Consider the following 24,269-nt stretch of genomic DNA (forward strand, 5'->3'; position numbering starts at 1 on the left):
TGCTCTTTTATTCACCAGTGCTTTAAGCCTGTTGTAGAAGGCCACCAGATTTGTCCAGCATGATTTGCTCTTAGCGATGCCATATTGGCTGTCACCAATCACCTCCTTATTTTTCTTGTGCCTTAGCATAGTTTCCAGGAGGATCTGCTCCATGATCTTGCCTGGCATAGAGGTGAGACTGGCTGGCCCATAGTTCCCCAGGTCTTCATTTTTTTCCTTTTTAAAAATGGGAGTTATGTTTCTCCTTTTCCAGTCAGTTGGAACTTCCCCCGACTGCCATGACTTCTCACATATGATGCATAGCGGCTTAGCCACTTCATTTCCGTAACAAAGATGTGGACCCAACCTTTTAGGATAGCTGATCAATTATATCTTTGCATGCTAGATTTTTCATTCTACTGGCTTGTTCTTGTCCCCCAGCCTGAGGAGTTCAGTAACACAAGCATGGATCAGATGAGGCTATAACTGTCTTCCAACTTTAAATTCCATATACAAAGTCCTGTACCTTGGGACATCAAAAGAATGTATCAGTTCCTTACCTTTGATTTTCATAGTATCATGGGAGATTTTCCTGCACGATTAGAGTGCAGAGTGCTAGAGAAACAAAGCTGATGTTTAGGCTGTTAAATTTTGTCCAGTACCATGTTACCATGAGTAAAAGCATTTTATGCATCTGTTGTAGCACTGGTTTTAGGCCGTCCAGAGAGGCTACTCCATAATTTCTAATATGTGCATAATGCTAAAATGTTGTTGTGCCTGTCAGGACTAGAATGTTAATGGCTTTGGTTTTAATGCAAATGTGTGCTCTGGAATGTGAGATAAGAGCCTCCAGGGAAGGAGACCAAACCAAAAAGTTCTACATCCAAGCTGATTCTTTTCTAAATGATACTGTGTAGTGGATGTTCACAAGATGTTCAAGAAAACTCCATTGATTACTGTTACATATGTAGCATATGGTACAGGCAGCACTCAGAGCAAATGAGTAGAAGCCATGTCTATAAAGACAGTTTCAAGGCAGACGTGCATGAGATGTGGGAAATAGTGAAGCATTTGGGTTTTGCTTTTTATTTGTTTTGAAGGAACAAAGTAGTGTGAAAAAATAGTGAAAAATTAAATTAATTTGGAACTGAGTATGTTAAAACTATGCTTTTTTTAACATTTAAGATTTTACTTACTTTGTACCTTGCCTTTAAAAAGGAATCTTTCTGATATCGATCAAGATGGAAAACTTACAGCCGAAGAGTTTATTCTGGCTATGCACTTAATTGATGTAGCCATGTCTGGTCAGCCTCTGCCACCTGTACTGCCTCCAGAGTATATTCCACCTTCATTTAGGTAACTGGTTATAATTCTGGAATCTCACTCCTAAATTTTTATTTCATTTAGGAAAGCTGTCATGTGAGTGTAAAGTGCAAGAGATTGAAAAGTAACCCCTCTCCTTTTTGTAGTGCATCTACAACAGAGTGCCTTCTCATTGGGAAATGCTTGCCTAGTTTTTTGGTTTTATTACAACTACTGGATGCTGGAAATGGCAAGAATTCCTTGTTTTGGTCAATGTTTTATGCTAGTATACCTTCCAAAACTTACCTAGTCTGGCCATATAAATTTAAAATATTATAGTTTTAAGCTTATACTTCTGTAGAGCAAATGGAATGTATTGAAATTCAAAACATGCTACGAATTTACATTGTAGCAAATTCAGGTGTCTTTTGATACAGTTGTTTCTGTGAATAGCAGTGGTGAGTTGTCACTTCTGTTTCTGTGTTTCACTTTTTTTTGGAGAAATGGGTGGGAAGACAGTAACAGCAATAGAAAGAAATGTTTGCATACAATCATAGCTTCATGTTCTTTAAGTACCCTCCTGAAGATTACAATTTTTTTGTTTATTCCATGTGGGGTCTTGTTTTTAGCTTGACTATAGTGAGCTCTTCCTCTGTCTTTGCAACTTTTGCTATAGTTTAAGTCAGCATTTCCCCAACTTCAGACTCATCACAAGTAAGAGATCTTGGGGACAGGGTTAAACACATCTGTAAGTTGCATGGTGCTTTGAACTTTGAACTAGGTTTCCCAGGTCACCAGTGTGTGCTGTTGGTATTCTGGAGGATACTGTTATCTTAATGGCAGCAGCTGAGTAAAATCCCCTGGGCAGCAATGAGGGAACATTAAACACCATTAAACATTACATCAGTGCATTTAATTTATGATTTCATCATTAAATCGTAAATAAATTTGGCAGGCATAGGTTCTTTTAAGCAACGTGGAATTATGCTTTTATTGACAGAAGAGTGCGCTCTGGTAGTGGCATATCTGCTGTAAGTTCAGTATCTGTAGACCAAAGGTTACCAGAAGAACCAGCATTAGAAGAAGAACAGCAGCAACTGGAAAAGAAATTACCAGGTGAGCAAGCAAAAGTAGACATGTATTGTGTACTGTTATCAGAGAGGTGTTACCAGGCTATATGGTGTGGAGTTATAAAGACTTACTAAGAAATGTTTTCTTTCCAGATCAGTTTGTGACATGTCGGAGGCATAACCAAGACATTGCTTGGTCCAGCTGATTCCTGCCTCTGTTGCATGATCCTTTGTGTTAGTGACAATGGAGATGTGAACAACATTCAGGCTGCTTATGTTACGCACTCTCAACAGAGGCAGCATTTTGCAGCCCTATTATAGGACTGCAATGAAAACTTTTTACTACCTCCATCTTCTGACTTTTAGGTGGAGTGTAGTTTGGCTTATGTACTCTTTAAAAGATCATAATATACATACAGAGGCCTGTTTCATTGCAGTCTGTGTAACTATGGTTTTTATATAAAATCTTTAGTAGCTCTGCTTTTGAGAAAATAAAAAAGGAAGAAGGGGAGGGGGAAGGGGTGGAAAACCTCCTAGATGCTAAACAGCTAAATATTAGGGAATGTCTTAAGACATATGATCATCCCCTCACTCTTTGTACTTTCTTTACTTTTATTCTATTTTATTTGAAGATGACCAGAATATTACACAGTTGAAGATGTAGCCACAGGACGGATTTATACAGTGCCATAATAATGCTTTTCTGTTTTGTTCTAAATTATTTTTCAATTTTTTTAATTGATCCCTAACACTGTATTGCCTCTTTGATCACAGCTTAGATCTGAGTTGATGTTTTAGAAGACTTTCCATAGTAATGCCAACATCCTTCCATAAACCTATTAACTGTTTTAGAGCTCATGATTGTGTATGTTTAGTTAGGATTATTTTCATTGCCCATATGCACTACTCTGTATTCATTAACATTTGAATTTCCTCTGCTTCTTCATTGCCAGATCACTCAGTTTTGTGAGATTCTTCAAAAGCTCTTCACAGTCAGGTTTTTGTTTTAATATCGTGACTATCTGGCATCATATCCAGAAGCTGTCTTGTTACTTTTCAATCTCTTCCAAATCATTGTTGCACACTGAACAGCACAATCGCTAGTAGAGATCTTTGAAGGAGGCTACTGAGAATGTTTGTGAAAGTTGGTAATTTATTTCACCCCTCAATTCTAATCTTTTAACTGTTTGTTAGTTCCCAAGGACCTTCTGTCTCTTTCCATACCAGGTTAGCTCAGGGGATCTGCGTGTGCGCAATTCAGATACAGCTCTTGTCTTTGGTTTGTATTTTATAACTAACTGCTGCCAGCAGTCTGCTGGGTAATTTCTGGCTGTAGGAGGATGAAGGGAGGTAGCAGGGACTGCTGAAGCAGGCCTCTCTGAGGTCTCACAATGAAACGTTTGGTGACAGGTGAGATATGACTCTCCTGTATTGGCTTTTTGAGGCCTAAGTCTTGCAACTCTGGAATCAGAGGATTTTGGTATGCAGTTTGTAGTGTCAGGAAGGTCAACCGCTGCTTTGGCTTCATTTCTTTATTGGAGTTCAAAATCAGGCAGGTATTCTTCTGTTGACCTGATCTTTTTCAACTTGCTTATTAATACAGTTGGGTCTATTAGACTTGAGCGCCAGCTCTTTTCTGCATTGGTTCTTCCAAGGTATCATGTTTAGTCATGTATCCTAACAAATGAACTGTTTGTTGTAGCCTCTGCTACTTTGCCCAGTGTGGGAGTAGACTGACTTGTCCATAGCTTTCAGGATCATTATACTGTCTTTTCTTAAAGACTGGTATTGCACTTGTCATCTTCTAGTCATACAGCACTGATGTTGATTAAAGGATGGATTGCAAATCAGAGCTAATAGTTAATGAATTTTGTATTTGAATTATGGATAAGCATAGTATGGGTTTGGCAACCTGTTACTCTGCTTTTTTGGTTTTATTTTTGTTTTAGGGCCATTTCTGCTTTCAGTTAAAGAGAAACTAGAGTGCATAAGCCTTTTACTGTATTTGATGTATAGGTTTTCCATTGTAATGATCCCTTATAATAGCGAATGTTGTCTTGCTTCTTCCTGGGCTTTGCTAAATCTGGCTAGGTGTTGGTTTGTTTTGTGGGGTTTTTTTCTGATACATTTAAATGAGTTTTTATTGTTGGCTTTTATAACCTTTTAGAAGTCTTCCCTTAAGCATAGTAGCACAAGCCAATAGCTACTTATTTAATTTGCTAGAAATTGTTCTCTTCTATTTTTGTACTTTGGATATGCTTTGTTTTATCATGTGTGTTAGCTACCTTGATTTTGCTGAGTAACTATACTAGCTTGTTGGGCAGCCATCTTAGAACCTGGTGTTTCTTCTTAGTGGTATGTGTTTTCCGAGTCTTGAACATGGTCTCTTAATGTCCATGCTACTTGCAAGTGTTTTGCCCTTCTACCTATTCCTTTTAACTGATTTTCTTGACATAAATCTTCTTTTTTTTTTTTTTTTGTTGTTTTACTTTTTCCTTTGTTTCCTAAATCAATGGGAGTTATAATCACGTTCTCTGTTTATCAGTCTGTATCTTAATATTCTTTGAACTCAGTGGCTAATTTTAAACAAACTTGACAGATTTTAAAATGGTTAAATTTTTTCAAGTTTTACAAAAATTGGTGATTGGCAATAGAAAGGAGGCCAAACTTAGAAAAAGATAAGAATTCAACTGGTTCAGCAGATGTTGGGCCAACATGTCAAACTGTTAGTGCATGCACACTTTAAAGTAAATGTGTGCTATCTCTTGCCTTGACTTGCGTGCCAAAAATGTACATGTTGGGCATGCGGGGAGAGAAATATAGGATATGGGGTATGGGAATGGGACATACAGGGTATGAAAAGAAACAGAAGGTGAAATGGAAAGAATACTTTGGAGGAACTGTGAGGGAGGGCCTAGGAATGTGGAACAGGGGAAGGACAATCCCTGATATTGCAGAAGAATGTCAGGGAACCTGTACTGGAACTGAGGTCATTCTTTTAGAACAGTAAGTGATGAGGATGTGAATCTGCAGGAATCCAGTTTTCCTGAGTTCAGCTGCTCAAGAACTTAAGCAAGCCATTTCTTTTCCTGACAATAATGAGTAATCTTATGAGAATATCAAGTTTAAATACATTCTGGTCATTTGCGTAATGGCTTTTTTATACTATCATCAGCTGAATTCTTTGCCTTGTAGTAACTGAAGTGTTTGTTCTTGTACTGCTACTATTATCAAATGCATAGAGGAACTCTAGATCCTGTGTCCTCACAGAGGATTAGCTGATGAATGGTTTGTCTAAATTACACGTACTTGTTGGGCTTTGTGGAGAAACCTAGAAGCCTGAGGAATGGGAATGGAAATTCACACCTTGGTTTCCTGAGGATGTGGGTTTAAGGCTATCTACAATATGAATGCTAATGGTAAAACCTAGAATTACCTGTAGTTGAGAGCTGCATCTAGTAGTTGGAAGATTGCTTCAGTTTGATTCAGAATGTGTGGATTATTTTTTTTTAAGTCAGTAGCAGAGTTTAATTTTCCTTTGCCCCATGTTTCCACACATTAAAGTTACATTTGAAGATAAAAAACGGGAGAACTTTGAACGTGGCAATCTAGAACTTGAAAAAAGGAGGCAGGCTCTCCTGGAACAGCAACGTAAAGAACAAGAGCGTCTAGCACAGCTGGAACGGGCAGAACAGGAAAGGAAAGAACGTGAGCGACAGGAGCAAGAACGTAAAAGACAACTGGAGCTAGAGAAACAGTTGGAAAAACAACGGGAATTGGAACGGCAGAGAGAAGAGGAAAGGAGGAAAGAAATAGAAAGAAGAGAGGTAACGAACTGAATAAAAGGAAGGTGGTTATGTCACTGGCAGCTGTGTTTGATTAGAACAAAATGTAATGTATACTAAATATTTTGCTATCATTTTTAGTAAGCAAACATTTAAAGAATGAACTTAAATTTCTGGGTTTTGAAGGCAAGGAAAGAGTTGGCTATCTCTTTCTTTATTTTTCATGTGAAATGAATGGATGAGACATTTAGATCTAGGACAATGTGCTCCAAACCTCTGACTTCTTTAACAATAATAATAATTATTATTATTATTTGCTTTGATATAAAGAGATGCTTGAATGAATGAAGAAGTAGTTATGGGCATTGGTGGCATTCATGATTTTCCAGTGATGAGTTAATTTGTAAAAGAAAGCACATACTGGTTAATTTAAAAAGCTTTTATTTTCTCATGTTACCAAATAACGATGCATTCAGTGCAGTAGCATTTGACTATTCTTTGCAAAGCTGCACAATGTCTAATGTTGGAGGTTGGAAAGGGATTTGATGCTATCCTGGAGAATTCTTGAAGTCTTAATATGAAACAACTTGTTAAATCAGAAAATTGAATCTTGGGAAACTGATTAAAAAATGGACTGATAATCTGTTTAGTCACCTACCTGCTATGCAGTGAAGCCCCATTTCACTAGTGCTTTCAAGTGAGCATTTAAACAATTGAGCAATTTGTGTGCTTAAATAGAGGCACATATTTAGTCCACAGTTTAGCAGTGTGTTTATATTAATGTGTTAACTGCATATAAGAATATGAGTATCAGCAATTAGAGTAGTTTCTCAAAATAGATTATTTTTTTTTTTTTTTTAAATGCTACAGGCTGCAAAACGGGAACTTGAGAGGCAACGGCAACTCGAGTGGGAGCGTAATCGTCGTCAAGAACTACTAAATCAAAGAAACAAGGAACAAGAGGACATAGTTGTTCTGAAGGCAAAGAAGAAGACCTTAGAATTTGAGCTGGAAGCTCTAGTAAGTGATCACATTGCAGATAAAACACACAAGCATAGTAGTAACTGTGATCTGGCCATGTTTATTTTCTATAATTTCAACTTTAAATATGGAATAAAAGTACTTTTTAGATCCTGACTTGCATGACAGACCATTCCGGTAAAAAAAGAGAAGGATGTTTCTTTTTTTTTTTTCTTTTCTAAAGAATGATAAAAAAAATCAGTTGGAGGGAAAGCTTCAGGATATCAGATGTCGACTCTCTACCCAAAGACAAGAAATTGAAAGTACAAATAAATCTAGAGAACTGAGAATTGCAGAAATCACCCATTTGCAACAGCAGCTACAGGTGAGAAAACGTTCCCTAATTTTGTTCTTAGCCTTGCATTTTGACCACCTCAGCTGCATCAATATCCTAAGCAAACTTGTCACAATATATGAAGTATTGTTCCTTGTACATAAGGAATTGTTGTCGATAATTTGTCATTCTTTTAAATGAATGTTCTTCACACATGTCTAGGAATTGCTACCTACACTTGAAGGTGTGTCTGTGATTATTGCTTTATGCTCATGGAGTCCTGTTGTGGGGAGCAGTAAATAAATTGGCTGAAGATGTTAAAGGGTTTGGGCGGGGACGAAGAGAATGAAATTTTTATAGCATGTATTTTTGTTGGCAGTGATTGCTGTTTGTGTGCTGAAAGAAAGAATTGTCTTTAGTGAAGTGGCTTGTTGATGATGCTTTTTTTTTTTTAAATTATAAATAATGAACTTTCAAAATTGAAGTTACCAGTTCGTTCTTAGTCTAACCCTGGCATTTGTCTTTTCTACTTCTCTATCTGAAATTCTCTGTCAAATTAAAGATGGAATTGAGTAGATGTCTGCTTTTAGTGAAAGAATATTCTTTGCAATTTGTAAAGGTTTCTAGATGAGTTGTAGTATTTTTCTCTATTAAATATTTTATATTGCTTGAAATTAGTTCTTGGCCATTAAAGGGGGCTCTCGGTGCTTTTCTACCACTACAAAGAGAATCTTACACTTATGAGGGCTTTGGTGTAAAACCTATCTTAAAACCTAATCCTGCCATTCATTTCAACTTTCTAAGCATAATTAATATAGTATGCTAATTTGAACAAAACCAGAACTTGAAAGTTAGGGGGTTTGTTTTATGTATTTGTTTTACTTTTTTTTTTCTTCTTTCTTAAAACATCTTGCATTTCTATTGAACTTTTGTGTACACCATTACAGCTTTCACAAGACATCTTTCTTTTGACAGCAGCTTGTTCTAAAGAGTATAATTTGGGGATCATATTCTGGCATAGTGTTTGTGTCCACTTGATGCAAACAATAGCAAACTAGAAATACTACTAAGGGACACGTGTGACATAAACAACTGCCACAGTTAGGCTTGAAACCACTCTTCTCTCTAAAGAAATGCTCCTGTATTGGCAACTGAAAATGAAGTCAAACAGCATTCAATAAAGTGTAGGAAATTAAATTACTCTTAGCAGTACTGGCTCAAAGAGACAAAAACCTGACTATGCTTGATAAAATGTGTGAAAGAGCCCCCATTTACCTGAATAAGTTAAAGGCTACTGAGCTTATGTGCATAGCCAATCTCCATGTAAAAGCAACAACCACCTGAATTTCCCTCTAACCCTTCTATTCCTAAAGCTTTCCATAGAAATGGTCAAAGGTACTGTAACTCACTTCAGAAGCAGCCAAGCAGCTATATAGCCATTGATAGATAAATGCTATTTCAACGAATTGAATGGAATTCATATCTGATTTTCATATGTCATTTCTGTTAACTTGGTAAATTTTGTTCAGTTAACCTCTATAGTCAGAAAAGATAAAGTATCTTTCTGCTTTTGTCATAATATAACAAATTAAGAAGGAAAAAATGATATGTAACAGTAAAAAGCTGTAAGTCATTTGTGTTATAGTAGACCAATGTGCTACAGTTGGAATACGTTCCTATTATAACAGACATTGTAAAAATAATGAGAAAATATTATAATCAAAAACTTGGAATGAGCTTCCACAACTGGGTAGAATAAATGGAAGGTGCAGAGGGAAGAAAAAAAGTGAAACTAACACTGTTGGGAAACAAGTAACGAGAAAGATAATCTATCTACAAGTAGATGTGGTTATGTAGCTTATTAAAAAGTACTAGATAAACAAGGGGCAGTGTTCTCTGTAGACTCATTAACAATTTTTTGAATTTTTATTCATATCCTTGGCTGATCATAGATGTACTTTTTCCTTACCTACAGCTTCTACACATCAGTTTTAACTACATCACCATGAAAGGAAATGTTAAGGAGGGCAGAGGGATTCTTCACTTTCCTAACATTTAGTTTGTGCTACTTATTACCCAATCACAATGGTCGAAAAGCAGATTGCCTTTTTTTTTTTGTCTTCAGCATTTTGACACCACTCTGAAATTTTATTGAAACATCTGGCAAAGTACAATGAATTTTGCACAGTTGTCTAAATTTTACTCTTGTTTTGGAATCACTACTATATTTGTAGTGATTTTTAGCTGTCTCTGGTCATTGTAATTTGTACTAGATGATATGTATCCAGCAGCTTAGTTAATGCCTATTCACTTTCTAAATTGCTTCGTTCACAATGACTGTAAGAGCACTTCTGTAATGAAAATCATGCTTGCCTTTCTTGGCAGTTGTTTTGTTGGATGCTTGGCTTTGAGGTGTTGGGTTTTGGGGGGTCTTGTTTTGTTTTGGTTTTTTTTAGATTGACAGCAATAGCTGTGGCTTTGTCATATAATCTTCTCTCAGGTGATCATTAATCTTGACCACTAATACTTCAGTTAGTGTTGCTTGAGGAGTTTATCACAACTGTGATCCCAGAAAGACGTATCACTCTGTAGTAGAAAAGGCTAAATTTTATTTGGGGCCAACCTAAAAGAGTGGATAGCTTTTTCATGAAAGAAAAGATGAGTTTCTCAAATATCCTGTAAATTTTACTATCTAATTTGTAGAGGAAAGACTAAAGCAGTAAGTGACTTTTTTTAAAGGAGATTTTGATCCTGTAAACTCTCTGGTAGATTAAAAAGTCAATATGGTCAGTTATCTTTGTAGGATGAAATACCTTCACTTGGAAATATTTTAGTTTAATACATCTGACACTTGCTATGGAAAGATGAGTTACTCAAAGGAGTAATTATTCTTCAACCTATTAATTAGCTTTAGGATGGAGTTTAATCAAACTTGTGGAGAAATTGTATAACAATTAATCTTGGGTAATGAAAATTTGTGCTAGTTATATGATTCTGTGGTATCTGCTAGTGTGGTATTTCCAGAGATGTTCAGGAGGATCCCACCTTCCAAACACTTAACTGAATGTGTTTTGAATCATGTTTATACTGTGTGCAGGGCTTCTGCTAGTTACCTGCAGGGATTATTTGCCTCCTTGATGAACACTTTGAGTCCCAAGTAATTTGGCTTTCCTCTGAAGCACTGGAAGTAGGGTATGTGGCAGAGACTTAAGATGTATAGTGGTATCTCAGTTTGTCATACGCCCTCTTGCTCAGGGTGTAGGATCAGAAGAGAACTGTCCCTCTTTAGATTGACAGGAACTGGTTTTTGTTTGCTGTGTTTGCCTTCTGCTACTATGTGGAATATTATTCAATTCTTGGAGATTCTTGTTGCATGAATGTTAGTGATATCATTGATTACTTTCATCCGTTTCTTCAGTACAACTAAAGGATGTGGAAAAGCATGTGGTGGATACTATTGGAATAGATGCTTATTACATGGTTGTCTGTGATTTCAGGAAACAGAACCTGATCCTCATGATCCCTTGGCATTCTCTGCCCTTAAATACTCTCCAAACTAATCTGTGTATTAATATTGAGTAGTCTGGAGTTTAGGAGTATTCTGGCCCTTAAAACTAAACAACTAAGGTTAGTATTACGTTCCACCCTGAAATAGAATCACAGAGCCATAGAATGGTTTGGGTTGAAAGGGACCTTAATGATCATGTAGTTCCAACACCTTCCACTCGACCAGGTTGCTCAAAGTCCCATCCAACCTGGCCCTGAACGCTTCCAGGGATGGGGCATCCACAGCTTCTCTGGGCAACCTGTTGCAGTGCCTCACCACCCTGATAGTGAAGAATTTCTTCTGTATATCTAATCTAAATCTACCCTATTTCAGTTTAAAGCCATTACCCCTTGTCCTATCACTACATGCCCTTGTAAAAAGTCCCTCTCCAGCTTTCTTGTAGGCCCCCTTTATGTACTGGAAGGCTGCTATAAGGTCTCCCCGGAGACTTCTCTTCTCTGGGCTGAACAACCCCAACTTTCTCAGCCTGTCTTCATAGGAGAGGTGCTGCAGTCCTCTGATCATCTTTGTGGCCCTCCTCTGGACTTGCTGCAACAGGTCCATGTCTGTCTTATGTTGGGGGCCCCAGAGCTGAATGCAGTACTCCAGGTGGGGTCTCAAGAGAGCAGAGTGGTGGGGGAGAATCACCTCCCTTGACCTGCTGGTCATGCTTCTCTTGATGCAGCCCAGGATACAGTTGGCCTTCTGGGCTGCAAGCGCACATTGCCAGGTCACATTGAGCTTCTCATCAACCAACACCCCCAAGTCCTTCTCTTCAGGGCTGCTCTCAGTCCATTTTCTACCCAACCTTCATCTGTGCTTGGGATCGCCCTGACCCATGTGCAGGACCTTGCACTTGGCCTTGTAGAACTTCATGAGGCTTGCACGGGCCCACCTGTCAAGCCTGTCAAGGTCCCTCTGGATGGCAGCCCTTCCCTCCAGCATGTCGACCGCACCATGCATCTTGGTGTCATTGGCAAACTTGCTGAGGGTGCGCTCAATCCCACTGTCCATGTCACTGACAAAGATGTTAAACAGCGCCGGTCCCAATACCAGCCCCTGAGGAATGCCACTCATTACTGGTCTCCACAAATATTGCCCTGTGTTACTTTTTGTGCTTGAAGAATGATAATTTTTCTGTAAATCCTGTTTCATTTTGACATCCATTCTGCTATTTGGCTTATCTTAATGGTTCTTGTATTGGAATGATACCATTACTGATAACCTTGTGTCTTGAAAGTTTATTTCCTTTCTTCTTTCTCTTGAGGTTTATCCATCAGTACATTTAGTCTACTGGATGCCACCTTTCTTGGATTATATTACTTGAAAACTTCATTTCCATGATGCCTGTCTGCTATACTTATTTAATAATACTGTTTAAATTTTTCATCCCAAGCTATGGCATAGAGCATGCAGGTATTTGGGTGGGAGGTGTTGTGGAAGGGAAAGTGTCAACACAAAGGGACAGTGTTTTGCATGTTGTTTAAGAATATGGTAACAGTGGTTGTTGGGAAAGAGGTGGGCCCCCTCAGGCAGATGATTTGGGAAGTGCTGCATTATATATTGCTGTTTCTCATTTGGTTCTAGGTAGGGAATAATAGTCCAATGATAGGATTATCTCACCTTCATGATATCCTTGAAGGGCTGAAAAAGGTCTGCTGATGCTATGGGCTATGCAGCTGAACAGTGAGGGACACATGTAACTCTGAATAGTCAAATGCATAGTTTATCTTAATTTTGATACTTTGTGAATTTATAAAGTCCTTGACTCTGCTGTGCTATCTAAGTATGTTTTTTTGGAACATGAAGAGATTACAGTAGTCTGCAGTCCTTGCATAATCATAAGATCTGAGCTGTACACTGCAGAGGCCCAATCAAAAACTGCCATGAGTGAAGCGAGCTACCTATGAAGTCATGTCAGCATGGTCAATCTTGTGTTCTTGTAACAAAAACTAAAAACTTTTCATGGGACTCACTCTGGTATTAAGCGATTAGGTGACATTTATTCTTAGGATCGCATTTTCAATCCCTCATGACGAATTGAAATTGTCAGATGGTTGATTCCTGAAAAGCCTGCAATTCAAGACAACTGCTGAAATAAATTACTTAGTTTGTCTGAAAGATGGGATGTTGACATTCAGGTGGCTTTTATAAAATAAGCTGTTTTACCTCATGCTTCTATAATACGTTTTGACAGCTTGAAGTTGGAGGTCAAGGCTTCTGAAGGTGTGTGAAGTATCACTTCATCCTCCAGAAGGAACAAGGATTATATATGAGATATATATATATGTATGATCTACACAAGGAGGAATTTCTCATCTGCAGGGTCTCCTGTAATATATCAGTTTACAATCTATGACCATGTGTTGAAATTGTAAGAGATCATAATCTTCTTTCAAGAATGCTAAATCAAGAGATCTTGGACTCAAGTATTCTCATCTAACAGAGCTTGTGTTGCATAGCTTTTGGCCATAATATATTCCTTTAAAGTGAAAGCCTTTATTTTCTCTTCTTTAAATAAAATGTAAATATTTGTCTTTCTATTCCTGATCAAAGTTAATATTACTTTATTATAATGAGAATTAAATGGTTAGTAAGTGCTTGTTTTACATTTTCTGAAATCTATCCTTGTCTTTTTTCCCTGAATTTGAAGTAATTCCAAGCCAAGTTACGTATTCAATGAGAAACAATTCTCAGGTAATATGCTTAAATTTGATCCGCTCGCTTTTTGTATTGGTAGAGGACTATGTCTGAGTGGTAGTACCACACAGATAGTGCTTGGATAATAGCAAGACTACATAATCCGGTGAGAGAAAAAAGTAAAGAATCACTTCAAAAGAAATGAAAATGAGAGGTCTTATGGCTAAAGTCATCCCTCACTCACCTTTTTGTCTGTTTCTCTTCTTGTTTCCTTTCTCCTCATTGTCCTCTATTCAGGAATCTCAGCAGATGCTTGGAAGATTGATTCCAGAAAAGCAATTGCTTAATGATCAGCTAAAGCAAGTTCAACAGAACAGTTTGCACAGTAAGTATTTTTTTTTTTTTGTACATGTCTAAGTTTGTATAGGACACGATGCTTCATTGCACAACGTACTCTGTAATTTCTTTTTTTGTGTTGCAAGATGCATGTTGAAAAATGTTGCTTTCTATGACCTAAAATTCTCTGTGTAAGAAAATACTTATTTGACAATATGTTTGAAAACAGGAGATTCTCTTCTTACTATTAAAAGAGCCTTAGAAGCCAAGGAACTAGCACGTCAACAGCTTCGAGACCAGCTAGATGAAGTAGAAAAAGAAACGAGATCTAAACTTCAGGAAATTGATATTTTCAATAATCAACTGAAGGTAATCGAAGACTTTTTAACACTTTCTTCTAAATGTTCTGTCAATTATTTTCTAACTTGATTATGGAAAAAAATATTGAACTAGAATGATTGATATTATGTCAGTTTTGGGAATGTTCTCAAATCTATGTATTTTGGGGGGAGGAGGTATCGTTGTTTTTTTCAAGAAAACACTACTTAGCATCCAAACTCAGAGTTTGAATCAACATAATCTGCAGAATCTATTTAAGAATAAATTTGAGCTCTGATTCCGGTTCCATGATTGCAAATATAAATTACCAATTTCTGCCCCTTTGCATCAAAGAAGTGCAAGACTGCAGTAGGTCAACAAATCTGCTGGAATCAGTACTTCAAATTGAAATCTGCAGTAAAAAGACTTGGATTTTCTACTGACATGCAGAATTTTTATCTGCCGTTCGTAAACTCATACTTGTTCCTGAATGTAGTTGTCTGTTGTTTGTGGTTTCATGCTTTATTGATCAGTCTTTTGTTAAAACTGTGTGATTTTTGTTTATTTCTGCACAAGAAAATGACAGAGATGCAGAAGTCAGTAGAGGAAGTGTTCTTCAGAGAGAAGTTATAAATCAGTCTTTTCTTACAAATTTTTAATAGCATTCATTTTTCAAAAAATATTCTAATGTTAAAGTACTTTATCTGCTAATTCAATTGGTGGTTTCTCCTGAAAGCTGACAAGAAAAATACTGAATTTCCTGCAAGGCATAATAAATTGTGCTACAAGTATTTAGAAGGAAAAGCACTATGATAGGTACATGGTTCTGTAGTTGTTCTGAAATTAGCTCAACTATGATTACATCATATGCTTTTAGATGAAAGGCGTGTTTGAAGTTAAGCATCAAATAGCTTGTTTTTAATATTAAAGTTATTAATAATTGTAGGAAAAATTAAAAGCTGTAGACCATACCACTACCTGTTTCAATGCAAATTCAGAGATGAATCTCGCGATCCTAGGCAGGGAGGTAGAAAGGGGAGAATTTCCGCATAGTCATAGAGACACAAGACAAAAATACGTGCAATTTTAAAACCAAAACAAAACAGAATTGTTGATCTCACTTTTTTAATATATGTTTTTTGGACACACCATAACATGTCATGCTTTTTGGGTGACTTTTTTTTTAATGGAGTCCTTTTGAAGCGTTTTGCAGACAAATATGACTGAAGGATATTAATTCTAAAATTAGTGTCAGCATTCAGTTTGATCATAAATGACCTAAACAGTTTATAAATGGGCAGAGGGGTGAATAATCTTAGTACTGTAACAGTAGCAACTCCCCCCCCCCCCCCCCCCCCCAAATAAACAACAAAATTCAATATTTTAAATATTGAAGGGCTTGACTTAACAAACAACAAGCTAATGTTAATTAAAATTGAAGATGCACCTTAAACAAAGACATCCATTTATCAGAATGCCTGCCATCTATCCAAGAATACCTTGACTAGTTGTAACCTATTTTGCAGTTTAATGGGAAAATTGATTTCTGTGTTCAAACCTTAGTATTTAGAGTTGTCACTTTAACTGCTGAAAATTAGTTATGTAGACAGTTCTTTGGGAAGACTTCAGCTAGCTTCCTATGACTTGAGGATATTGTGTTCTTAATTTCATAATGTATCGAAGCAGTGCTTAATAGGAAGACCACTTTTTGATGCTGTATGTTGGTATTTTTGCCTTGCTGCATCTTTCTTTGCTTTCTTGGAAGAGATGAGTTTAAGAGGGGCGGTTGTACTATTGAGACTGAGAGGTGGTAGCTTAATTCAGAGTGAGTTGTATCTTTTCCCTTTTGTAGTTTCACTAGATGTGCAAGATGTATTTTGGGGGGCCTGGATGATTTTATTACTAGATTTAAATATCTACAAAGGCATATATACCTTTTTGTGGACTCAGCATGGAATGATTGTAGTACTCCCAGTACCAGAGAAACTGCTTAGAAGATGCTATGTGTGCAGCAGTGATTTAATGGCTGCTGTTCTTGTGGAACAGCTCTCAGAATGCCTTGCAAATGAGACTTTATGCACAAAGCTAGTGAAAGCTTTCCTGAGACTCATGGTTTTATTAGGGTTCCTGAGACTCATGGTTTTATTAGGGTTTGTGTGAAGTAGGCATTCTGCTCTTAAACCGAGGCAGAACACACCTCTCTCTTAGGTAATAATATTGCTTAAAACAAAGTAGTTCTAGGAACTTGCATAATTCTCAGATACTTTTACCTAAACAATCAAAAATCTGTGACAACTTTGAGGAACTGCTACTGGAAAGATGACTGTTACATTTGAAATCGGTAGAAAATGGCTTATAAATAATTACCAAATTAATGGCTTCCCCAATTAACAGAAGAACTTTTTTTTTTTTTACTTATTATTAACTGGGTGCATAAATACAGCAGGCTTATTTGGTGCTAGAATACCTCGCAATTTGTGTAATTATTGGTCAAGTGTGTAACACATTTAAATGTATAACCTTTTCAAATCATGTATCAAAAATTCCACCACATCTGAGCTCTAAATATAATAAAGGCTTCTTATCTTGTACACTAAGGGAAAATATATAAAGATGGCAAATACAGAAATGTTTATTTTTAAAATGTATTTTTATTAAATCAATAAATTAAAACCTCAATTTTTAATCAAGGCTGTTTCTAAATTATCTTGTAGGTTTAAAACTGATAGACTTTTAAAATGATGATCTGCTCTTACTTTGTGCTTCAGTATACTAGCTGAGAGATGCACATTTGATGGGGTGGCTGTTAGGATGGCAGCACCGTAATTGACACTGCCTTGTGCAGCTTTTGTTCTCTGACAAGTGATGGAGAGGCCCTGGTGCTTGCCTTGTCTTGTATAATACAACTAGCTTCTGGATGAGAAGCAGAATGATGTAGTACTGTTTGCATCTTCCCAGGAAAAATAGCTTATCTAAATGCTCTTTAGATATATACCATCTTACAGCATTTTGCACCTATTTCCTACAGGGAGAGGAAGTAGTACATGTCTTTGCTTGGTCAAAGTGCTTAATTTAATAGAAAACAGAACCAAAATTGTAAATATGTAAGCTACTGCTCTCCAAGTACAAGGTATATGCCAAACTAGTTTTGATGAAATGCTTAAGAGACAGTGAAGTTGACAGCAACGTTAAATTATAACCTTTTGTCATCATTGTTGAGATTTATTCCTTATTGGCTATGAATACTGGTTGCATTATCTATGTGAATATATCCTTAAATTTTGCAAAAATTCACTTCAGATTCATTCTCTTGAAATACGCTACACTTGATTTACTGATAGCGAATACAGAAATATGCCACAATAGTACAAGATAAAATGAGCAATTTAATTAATCTAGTGTGTCTTTTCATTGATGAGACCATAAGGTTTACCTAATATTCCAATATATTTTAGGTTACAGGTCAACTTGTTAACACCATAGTAGTATACAGTGGATTGCACTGCATTTGCCTCCATATTCTAGTTTTTACGTTCTGCAGTAAGTGAATACTTAAAACAAGTGTTAAATTACCTCATCTTTGTTTCATGTCTTAATAGTATATAAGAGTGACTAGGGAGATAAATGAAACATTTTTTCCACTGGATCTTTTGTCATCCTTCCAAAACAACTGATTTAAATTTCTTCTGATTAGTCCTTTGGAGCTCAAGTACTTCAGTTACTTTTGTTTCAAGTTAACATCTTGAGTTGGAAATGTTCATAGAATTCGGTTCTTTTTCAAAAACTTTCTGGAGTATACCATGTTATTAATATTTCAAAACAGGTAGTTTCAAGGATCTTTATTGAATATTTTTAGGTAGAACCACATGATTTCAGGAACCTGTTAATACTTGTTTGGCAGAGAAATAGGTGCCTTAGCCTGCAGCTGGTGAGATATCCTTTTAAATCAGATTTGAGACATTTTGCCAGAGAAGATAAGTTTTGTGGATTGTGCTGTATTTGGCAATACAGTAAGTGCCTAAGTTTGTAACAAGGTTGAAAGTTGGGCCACTTTTTTGTGGTTGAAGGAGTCTAACTTCCATTACTCTTTAAAAATCTTAGCCTAGAAATCTAATAATTAAAATTGATGTAGATATTAGTAAAATGTAACTAGGCACTTGTTTATTTTCTCTACTTTATAAAATAATTCTGTAGAATAGAAGGCTTTGTATTAGGTTTCCTGTTTGTATATTCCTACTATAATTTACCTTTACAAATTCTTTCCACATTCAGTGTGCTTTTACATTTCAATGTTACAAAGGTCAGTCATTACATGCTGTCAAATAAAGCAATAATAATTCTTAATACAGTTCTTGTTTCCAAAGACCAAATTATCATTTCATATAAAATAGAAGATTCAAGTATTTAGAGCTTCTCTGTGTTATTGCACAGGAGAAGACAACTAATAAATTAATGTTTCTGAAATACATTAGTCTTGCTGAGAAGCTATTCTCAGTGCCTGGAAAAAGTGGTGAGCAAGTAGAATCAAGTTCTTAAAAATGTTTTACATTTTGTGTGGTGTTCCAGTTGTTGTCAGTCCCTGTCTAGTTAGTGTGCACTGGACAAGTCTTGCATATGAATGCCTGTTTACATTTGAGCATTTCTTTCTTCCAGTCAGTGGCAATGGAAGATGCAATGCTGCAGTGCCTGGCAGTTCTCCTGGGCTGCGTCAACTACTTAGACTCCTTTCTAAAGGTCTCCATGCCATACTCAGGCAGTACACAACTATCTCAATCTGAGTGATGAACCTCCTCCAGTTATGTGCTTCACTTTACCATAAACAGATGAGTGTGCAGTGTTTAACTAAGTTAGTATTAATAAGAGGTGCTAGCACTAAAACATAACCAAAGAGAAGAGTTTATAATTTGATTCTTTATCTAATCCTTACTGCCTAGATGAAGACTGTGCCTTGAATTGCAATTTGGGCAAGGTACTAGTTAGTTATTTTTGTCTTTTGCTTATCTGAAACCTCAAGATTTTAAGTTAATTGCCTATTTTGGTCATGATGTTCAGAATTTTTTAAAAGAAAACACTTTTATGTTAAGTATTCCTACACAGCACTGTAATTTGTGATTCCAGGTATGAGAGAGATGGCAATACATTCCCTTTATCAAATCCCCCATAGCTATAACATGGGGTGAAAGGAGGAACTGTCTCTATTAAAGACAAAGCAGGTGCTTTGGGAGCTGGGGAATGGGGTAGAAGAGTATTGCTGTGGGAAAGCCTCAGTGAGCACAGAACTGTAGGGTTCTTTCCTCTGGGATCAAATGCTCTGGTTTGTTTCAAGGGGAGAAGATTTGATGGAAACCTTGTATTGTAATCCCTGAAGTATCCTAAGTTCTATTGTCTTTCCATCAAAAGGCAAAATTTGGGCTTAAACAACTACATTTCTAACCTTAAGGTTTTCATAGCAATATGACTTGTCTGTATATAGTGAATATTACTCTGCTGTATGAAACTCATATTTTAATTCATATTCAGTATTATGTGGGTACCTAAATGTGGCTATTGTAACATCTCAAAATTATGCTTGTTAGTCTGTTTGTGAATTAAGTGGAAAGGTAACAATTTCTTTCTGCTCTTAAGGTAAGACATGCCTTGTCCTGCACACCAGAAACAAGTAAAGCATTGTTATGTCTTTGGAGTTACAATATATGATTTGTAAATGTACAGCTTTTAAGTTGCTTGTGTCTGTAAGAGATGAGTGTAGGACTGTGCTGAATATTCAGCTGGCAAATGTTTCATTCTGTTGACTGTTGAAGTGTTACTATAATTTTGTTCAACTGGTGTCCTATAGCACTGTGGGAGATGCTGATTCTTTCTCCCCCGTCCTCCCACTGGTACTTGGCAAAGCAACAGAGTGTCTTATCTGTGGCATGAGATACCGATCAAATATTTATTTCCTCCTAGCTAATGCAAGGAAGGATATATTTTGCATTTTTTTTTTATATCCAAAAATATTACATCCAGTGCTAGGCGTATAAGCTAGGTTAGATTTTCTTAACTGTTACAGGTATGTCACACAAAAATCTCTTCACAAAATACTGAACTAGCACATTGTCTTAGCTGGGAGGGAATAATGTGTTAAAATGTCTATGGAAATCTTAAATAATTATTAAAATGGTCCTTGAGATCCTAACTTAGCTGAGCGTATAGATAAAATGACAAAATAAGAAAACAATTTCATTATTTGGACGAGAGTTGGCAGCAGCACTTAATGGCTGTGATGCAGCAGTTAATGATCCTACTGTATTTACTCAGTATGAGAACTACTTGCTTCAGACAGACATGGAGGCATGGCTCATACAACAACTTCCCCAGCTTGCTATTTGGCAGTAAAAGTGGCATGTATCATAAGCTTAGTGATGAGGTAAACGTACATGTCTAAATTATACTTAAAATACAAAGTTTGGGCTAGCCTTGTAGTTGGACATCTAGTGGAAGTAAGTAATGTTTGGTGCACAGATGTCTTGCAAGTTGTAACTTTTTTTTATGTATTTGTGAATTCAGGAAATCTCTTCTGAAGGGGGGAAAATACCAATATTTAGAATTAGATGAAGATTCCTCCTGATGCTGCATATATAGATGAACTGAATCATTCTTTCTAGTGTACAAATTTCTCGTTAAAAAGTAAACTAAGCTTGCATATGGGTTGTCTCACTTAAAAGCTTTTAAGATTTATTGGGGGGGGGTTGGTTAACTATGATAGCCTTTATACTCTTCAAGAATTTTAGTTCCTCTTTCTTTGCCTAGTGATAACTTCTATTTAACTGCTCAAACACCAGAGTCTGGGATAAAGATGCAAAGGGGAAGGAAAAAAAAAACCTGGGAAGCACTGTTGTCTAAATAGCTTAAAATTTTGCAAGTAACAACAGGTTATATTCAGTGTTGCCGTGTTAGAAAATGCATGACCATCCCAGATGTCTCTGTTCAATAGCAAGAGGAGTTCTCATCGGCCAGGACTCAGAATCTTGAGCTTCTTTGCATACACAGTTAAGGGAGGGGAGGCGACATGAATGTGAAGGAAAGCTAGAGCAAGTAGAACAACAAAGCATTTCTAAACGGAAGCCTGTGCTAAAGCTGAACTGAATGTAGGAGTCAGAAAGCTGTGCTTTGGGTAGCAGTCTCTTTACCCAGAAAAGAGTAACAGCTTGTTAAAAGTCATGAATACTAGTAAAGATATTTGGTACTTCACAGAAGTAGTGTTTTGAGCTTCAAGAGCTTTGTAGATACTTAGTTTTAAGGATTTCTGCAATCTACAAAAATTCGTAATACTGTTGGCCACGTGGAAAACTGCTTTCAACTGTGCCATTTTCTAATCTATGTCCTTTCAGATGAATGCTTGTAAATCACTCCACTGCTAATGTTCTTATGGTTGTATATTTGTCCTTTGCACTTGTACATAATTTTTGATACAAATAAGGGTTCAGGTGATCATGTAGAGAAGATGGGGACTGTGATTCCCCCAGAGAAGTTAATCTGAAACAAGGGTCAAATCCTTTGTACCTGAAGATATTACAAGTGTAACAACAAGAAGCTGAATTAATAACATACAGTTACTGGAAATGACTGTTCACTCTAGTTAGCACTTCAGAAATTTATAGTCCTGTCAGAGGCCACCTCTAGCTCCAGGTGCAGTTGACCAACTGTGTGTTCACTGCAATCTCCCGTTCCCTTTATTTTCTCATTGTTCTTTATGGGCCAACTACTAAAAACTCATTATGTTCAATATTGCTAATGTATTTCCTTTCTAGTAGCCATTTTCCTTAGTCCAAAATAAGGCTATGCGTGAATGTTGATAACCATGGGCATTCAAGGATTAAGTTTTCCCAAAGGCAATATCCTGCCCCAATAGTTCTGGTGATTTTGCAAGAGTAGTTTATTTTACATTCTGTAATATCCATTCTAGATCCTAACTATCTACTAAGCTTTAACGTGACTATGGAAAATAATGGTGAACATAAAATATGGTATTGCCCAAAATTATCTCCATATTTCAGTGAGTTTCATGGCTTTAGCAGAGTTTTAATTAAAACTTGTATAAGAACTGATTATCTCTTTAATGATGTTGAATTCAGTTTTCATTAATGAAATGAGACTGAGAGCTAGGACACAAGGTTCAACCTAACTTTTTAAAAAACTTTCATCCATATATCAGAAATGTTGTTAATACCTTGCAAAGGTCACGTGCTACTTCTCTTCGTAATGTTATTCTGACATCTTAAAATTTGTGTTAATAGGTGTTAATGCAGAAAACAAATCTTGAGGAAAAGATGATGTTTATATTATTTATAGTCTAAATGTTTCAGGCAATGTCTTTGCAGTTAATTAGAGGAAAACTGATTTGTACATGGATGGATATTCTCTATGCTACGATTCCTCCCAAAGACATTGCTTAAGGAATTCAATCTCCTGAATCTAAAACAATCCTGAAGATTCTTTAGTAAATCACCATTAATTTCAAAATAAAACCAATTAACTGAAACAGTTGCTATTATGAGCAGCTCAGAAGGCAGATTTTTGTATGGAATTTAATGAATGAATTCAAGAAACCAGCAAACAAAATAAAACATAAGTGACTTTTCAGAATAAGCTTTGTCAAACTTTTTGTCAACTTTTTAGAGTCCTGTTTAAAAAAGGCTTTCTTGTTTCTTAACCCTTTAACATCTCAGGTTATATGGATAAAGATAGGAAAGCAGTAAGTGGTTTATAGACCTTTGAAATCTACCTTAAATGTCTGCCAATGCATTTGGCAATACTGTAAGTTTGAACAGAGATACTCAACCATTTGCAAGTTTTGTTACTTCTCAATGAAATATATGGGGCCATTAGTTATGATTCACATAGTATATGTTTATGCATATTTTACATTTTTCTCTAGGAGCTGAGAGAAACACATAACAAACAGCAACTACAGAAGCAAAAGAACTTGGAAGCTGAGAGGCTGAAACAGAAGGAACAGGAAAGGAAGACAGTAGAACTGGAAAAGCAAAAAGAAGCTCAAAGGTAACAAACTGCTCTAATTTTTAAGCCTTTTCTGTAGAGGTGTTAGAGTGCAAAGCATTTTGCAAACAAGTAAAATAAACTTTGCATTCCCAGGAGCATAATCTGTTCTCAAACAATATATCACTAAGTGGCAAGAATACCCAAGACCTAGGCCAAGTTTCATTTCAGTGAAATGAAAAAAAAAAAACCTCAGAGAATCTCTTGATTTATCCTTGAATGGGAAGTGTGCTGTGGAGATGAGCTTCTACATCTGTCTGTGACTCTTAACTGTCACTGATACATACAGATTTCAGCAGTGTTGCTTAAATGTGTAGTGTACTTCTACACCTAAAGAGGTTCTTGAACATTGTAATTAACTAGCTGTGTCTTTTATACTAACATAAAATATAGAGCTAATGTTTTTCTGCTACACACTTGGAAATTTGTTTTCTACATATATTTATAATATATTTATGTAAAATGAATGGCATATAGGCAAGCAACCAATTCTATTTTGACATCATTTATCAGTAGCTGTTTGATTTAATTTTTAGCAATTGTGAGTTTTATATACTCTTAATGTAGACAAATGTTGGTCAAGAGATGAAAACAAAGGCCTGGAAACAAGAGATCTTAAACTATTGTTATAGCATTACATGGACAGTGACGTAGTGAGTTAATTTTTACATTTTGGGCAAAACCAAACCAAGGTCTTAGTGAAAACTGTATCTTCAAACAAAAATCTTATACATAGCAAGCAATTAAGTTTAGATAATTTTTAAATCATTTACATAAAAACTATGCATTTAAAAATCTTAGATCAACACCAGAAATAGTAAAATTTCTAAGAAAACAGCTTTCTATCATGAGGAAATAACTACACTAAATATGGTAATTATGTTGGAACTTTCCTTGAAAACAAGAAGGCTGCTGAGGTACTGGAATTATAGAAATACTAAAAACGATCTATTTCA

At 36.2% G+C, this 24,269-nt stretch overlaps 1 protein-coding gene across 6 annotated transcripts in view; it reads left to right on the forward strand.

Annotated features, from left to right (window-relative positions):
• Positions 1 to 24,269, forward strand: part of ITSN1 (intersectin 1) — a 143,226-nt gene that overhangs the window by 55,160 nt on the left and 63,797 nt on the right. For all 6 annotated transcript variants that reach the window (XM_049834911.1, XM_049834914.1, XM_049834913.1 and 3 more), the window contains 8 exons: positions 1,198 to 1,335; positions 2,282 to 2,397; positions 5,916 to 6,178; positions 7,007 to 7,156; positions 7,341 to 7,481; positions 13,915 to 14,002; positions 14,183 to 14,322; positions 23,192 to 23,316. In XM_049834911.1, coding sequence (XP_049690868.1) covers positions 1,198 to 1,335; positions 2,282 to 2,397; positions 5,916 to 6,178; positions 7,007 to 7,156; positions 7,341 to 7,481; positions 13,915 to 14,002; positions 14,183 to 14,322; positions 23,192 to 23,316 — 1,161 coding nt within the window. The remainder of the gene's footprint in view (positions 1 to 1,197; positions 1,336 to 2,281; positions 2,398 to 5,915; positions 6,179 to 7,006; positions 7,157 to 7,340; positions 7,482 to 13,914; positions 14,003 to 14,182; positions 14,323 to 23,191; positions 23,317 to 24,269) is intronic.

The sequence above is a fragment of the Accipiter gentilis genome, chromosome 32 (genome assembly GCF_929443795.1).
Source record: "Accipiter gentilis chromosome 32, bAccGen1.1, whole genome shotgun sequence".
Classification (NCBI taxonomy): domain Eukaryota; kingdom Metazoa; phylum Chordata; class Aves; order Accipitriformes; family Accipitridae; genus Astur; species Astur gentilis.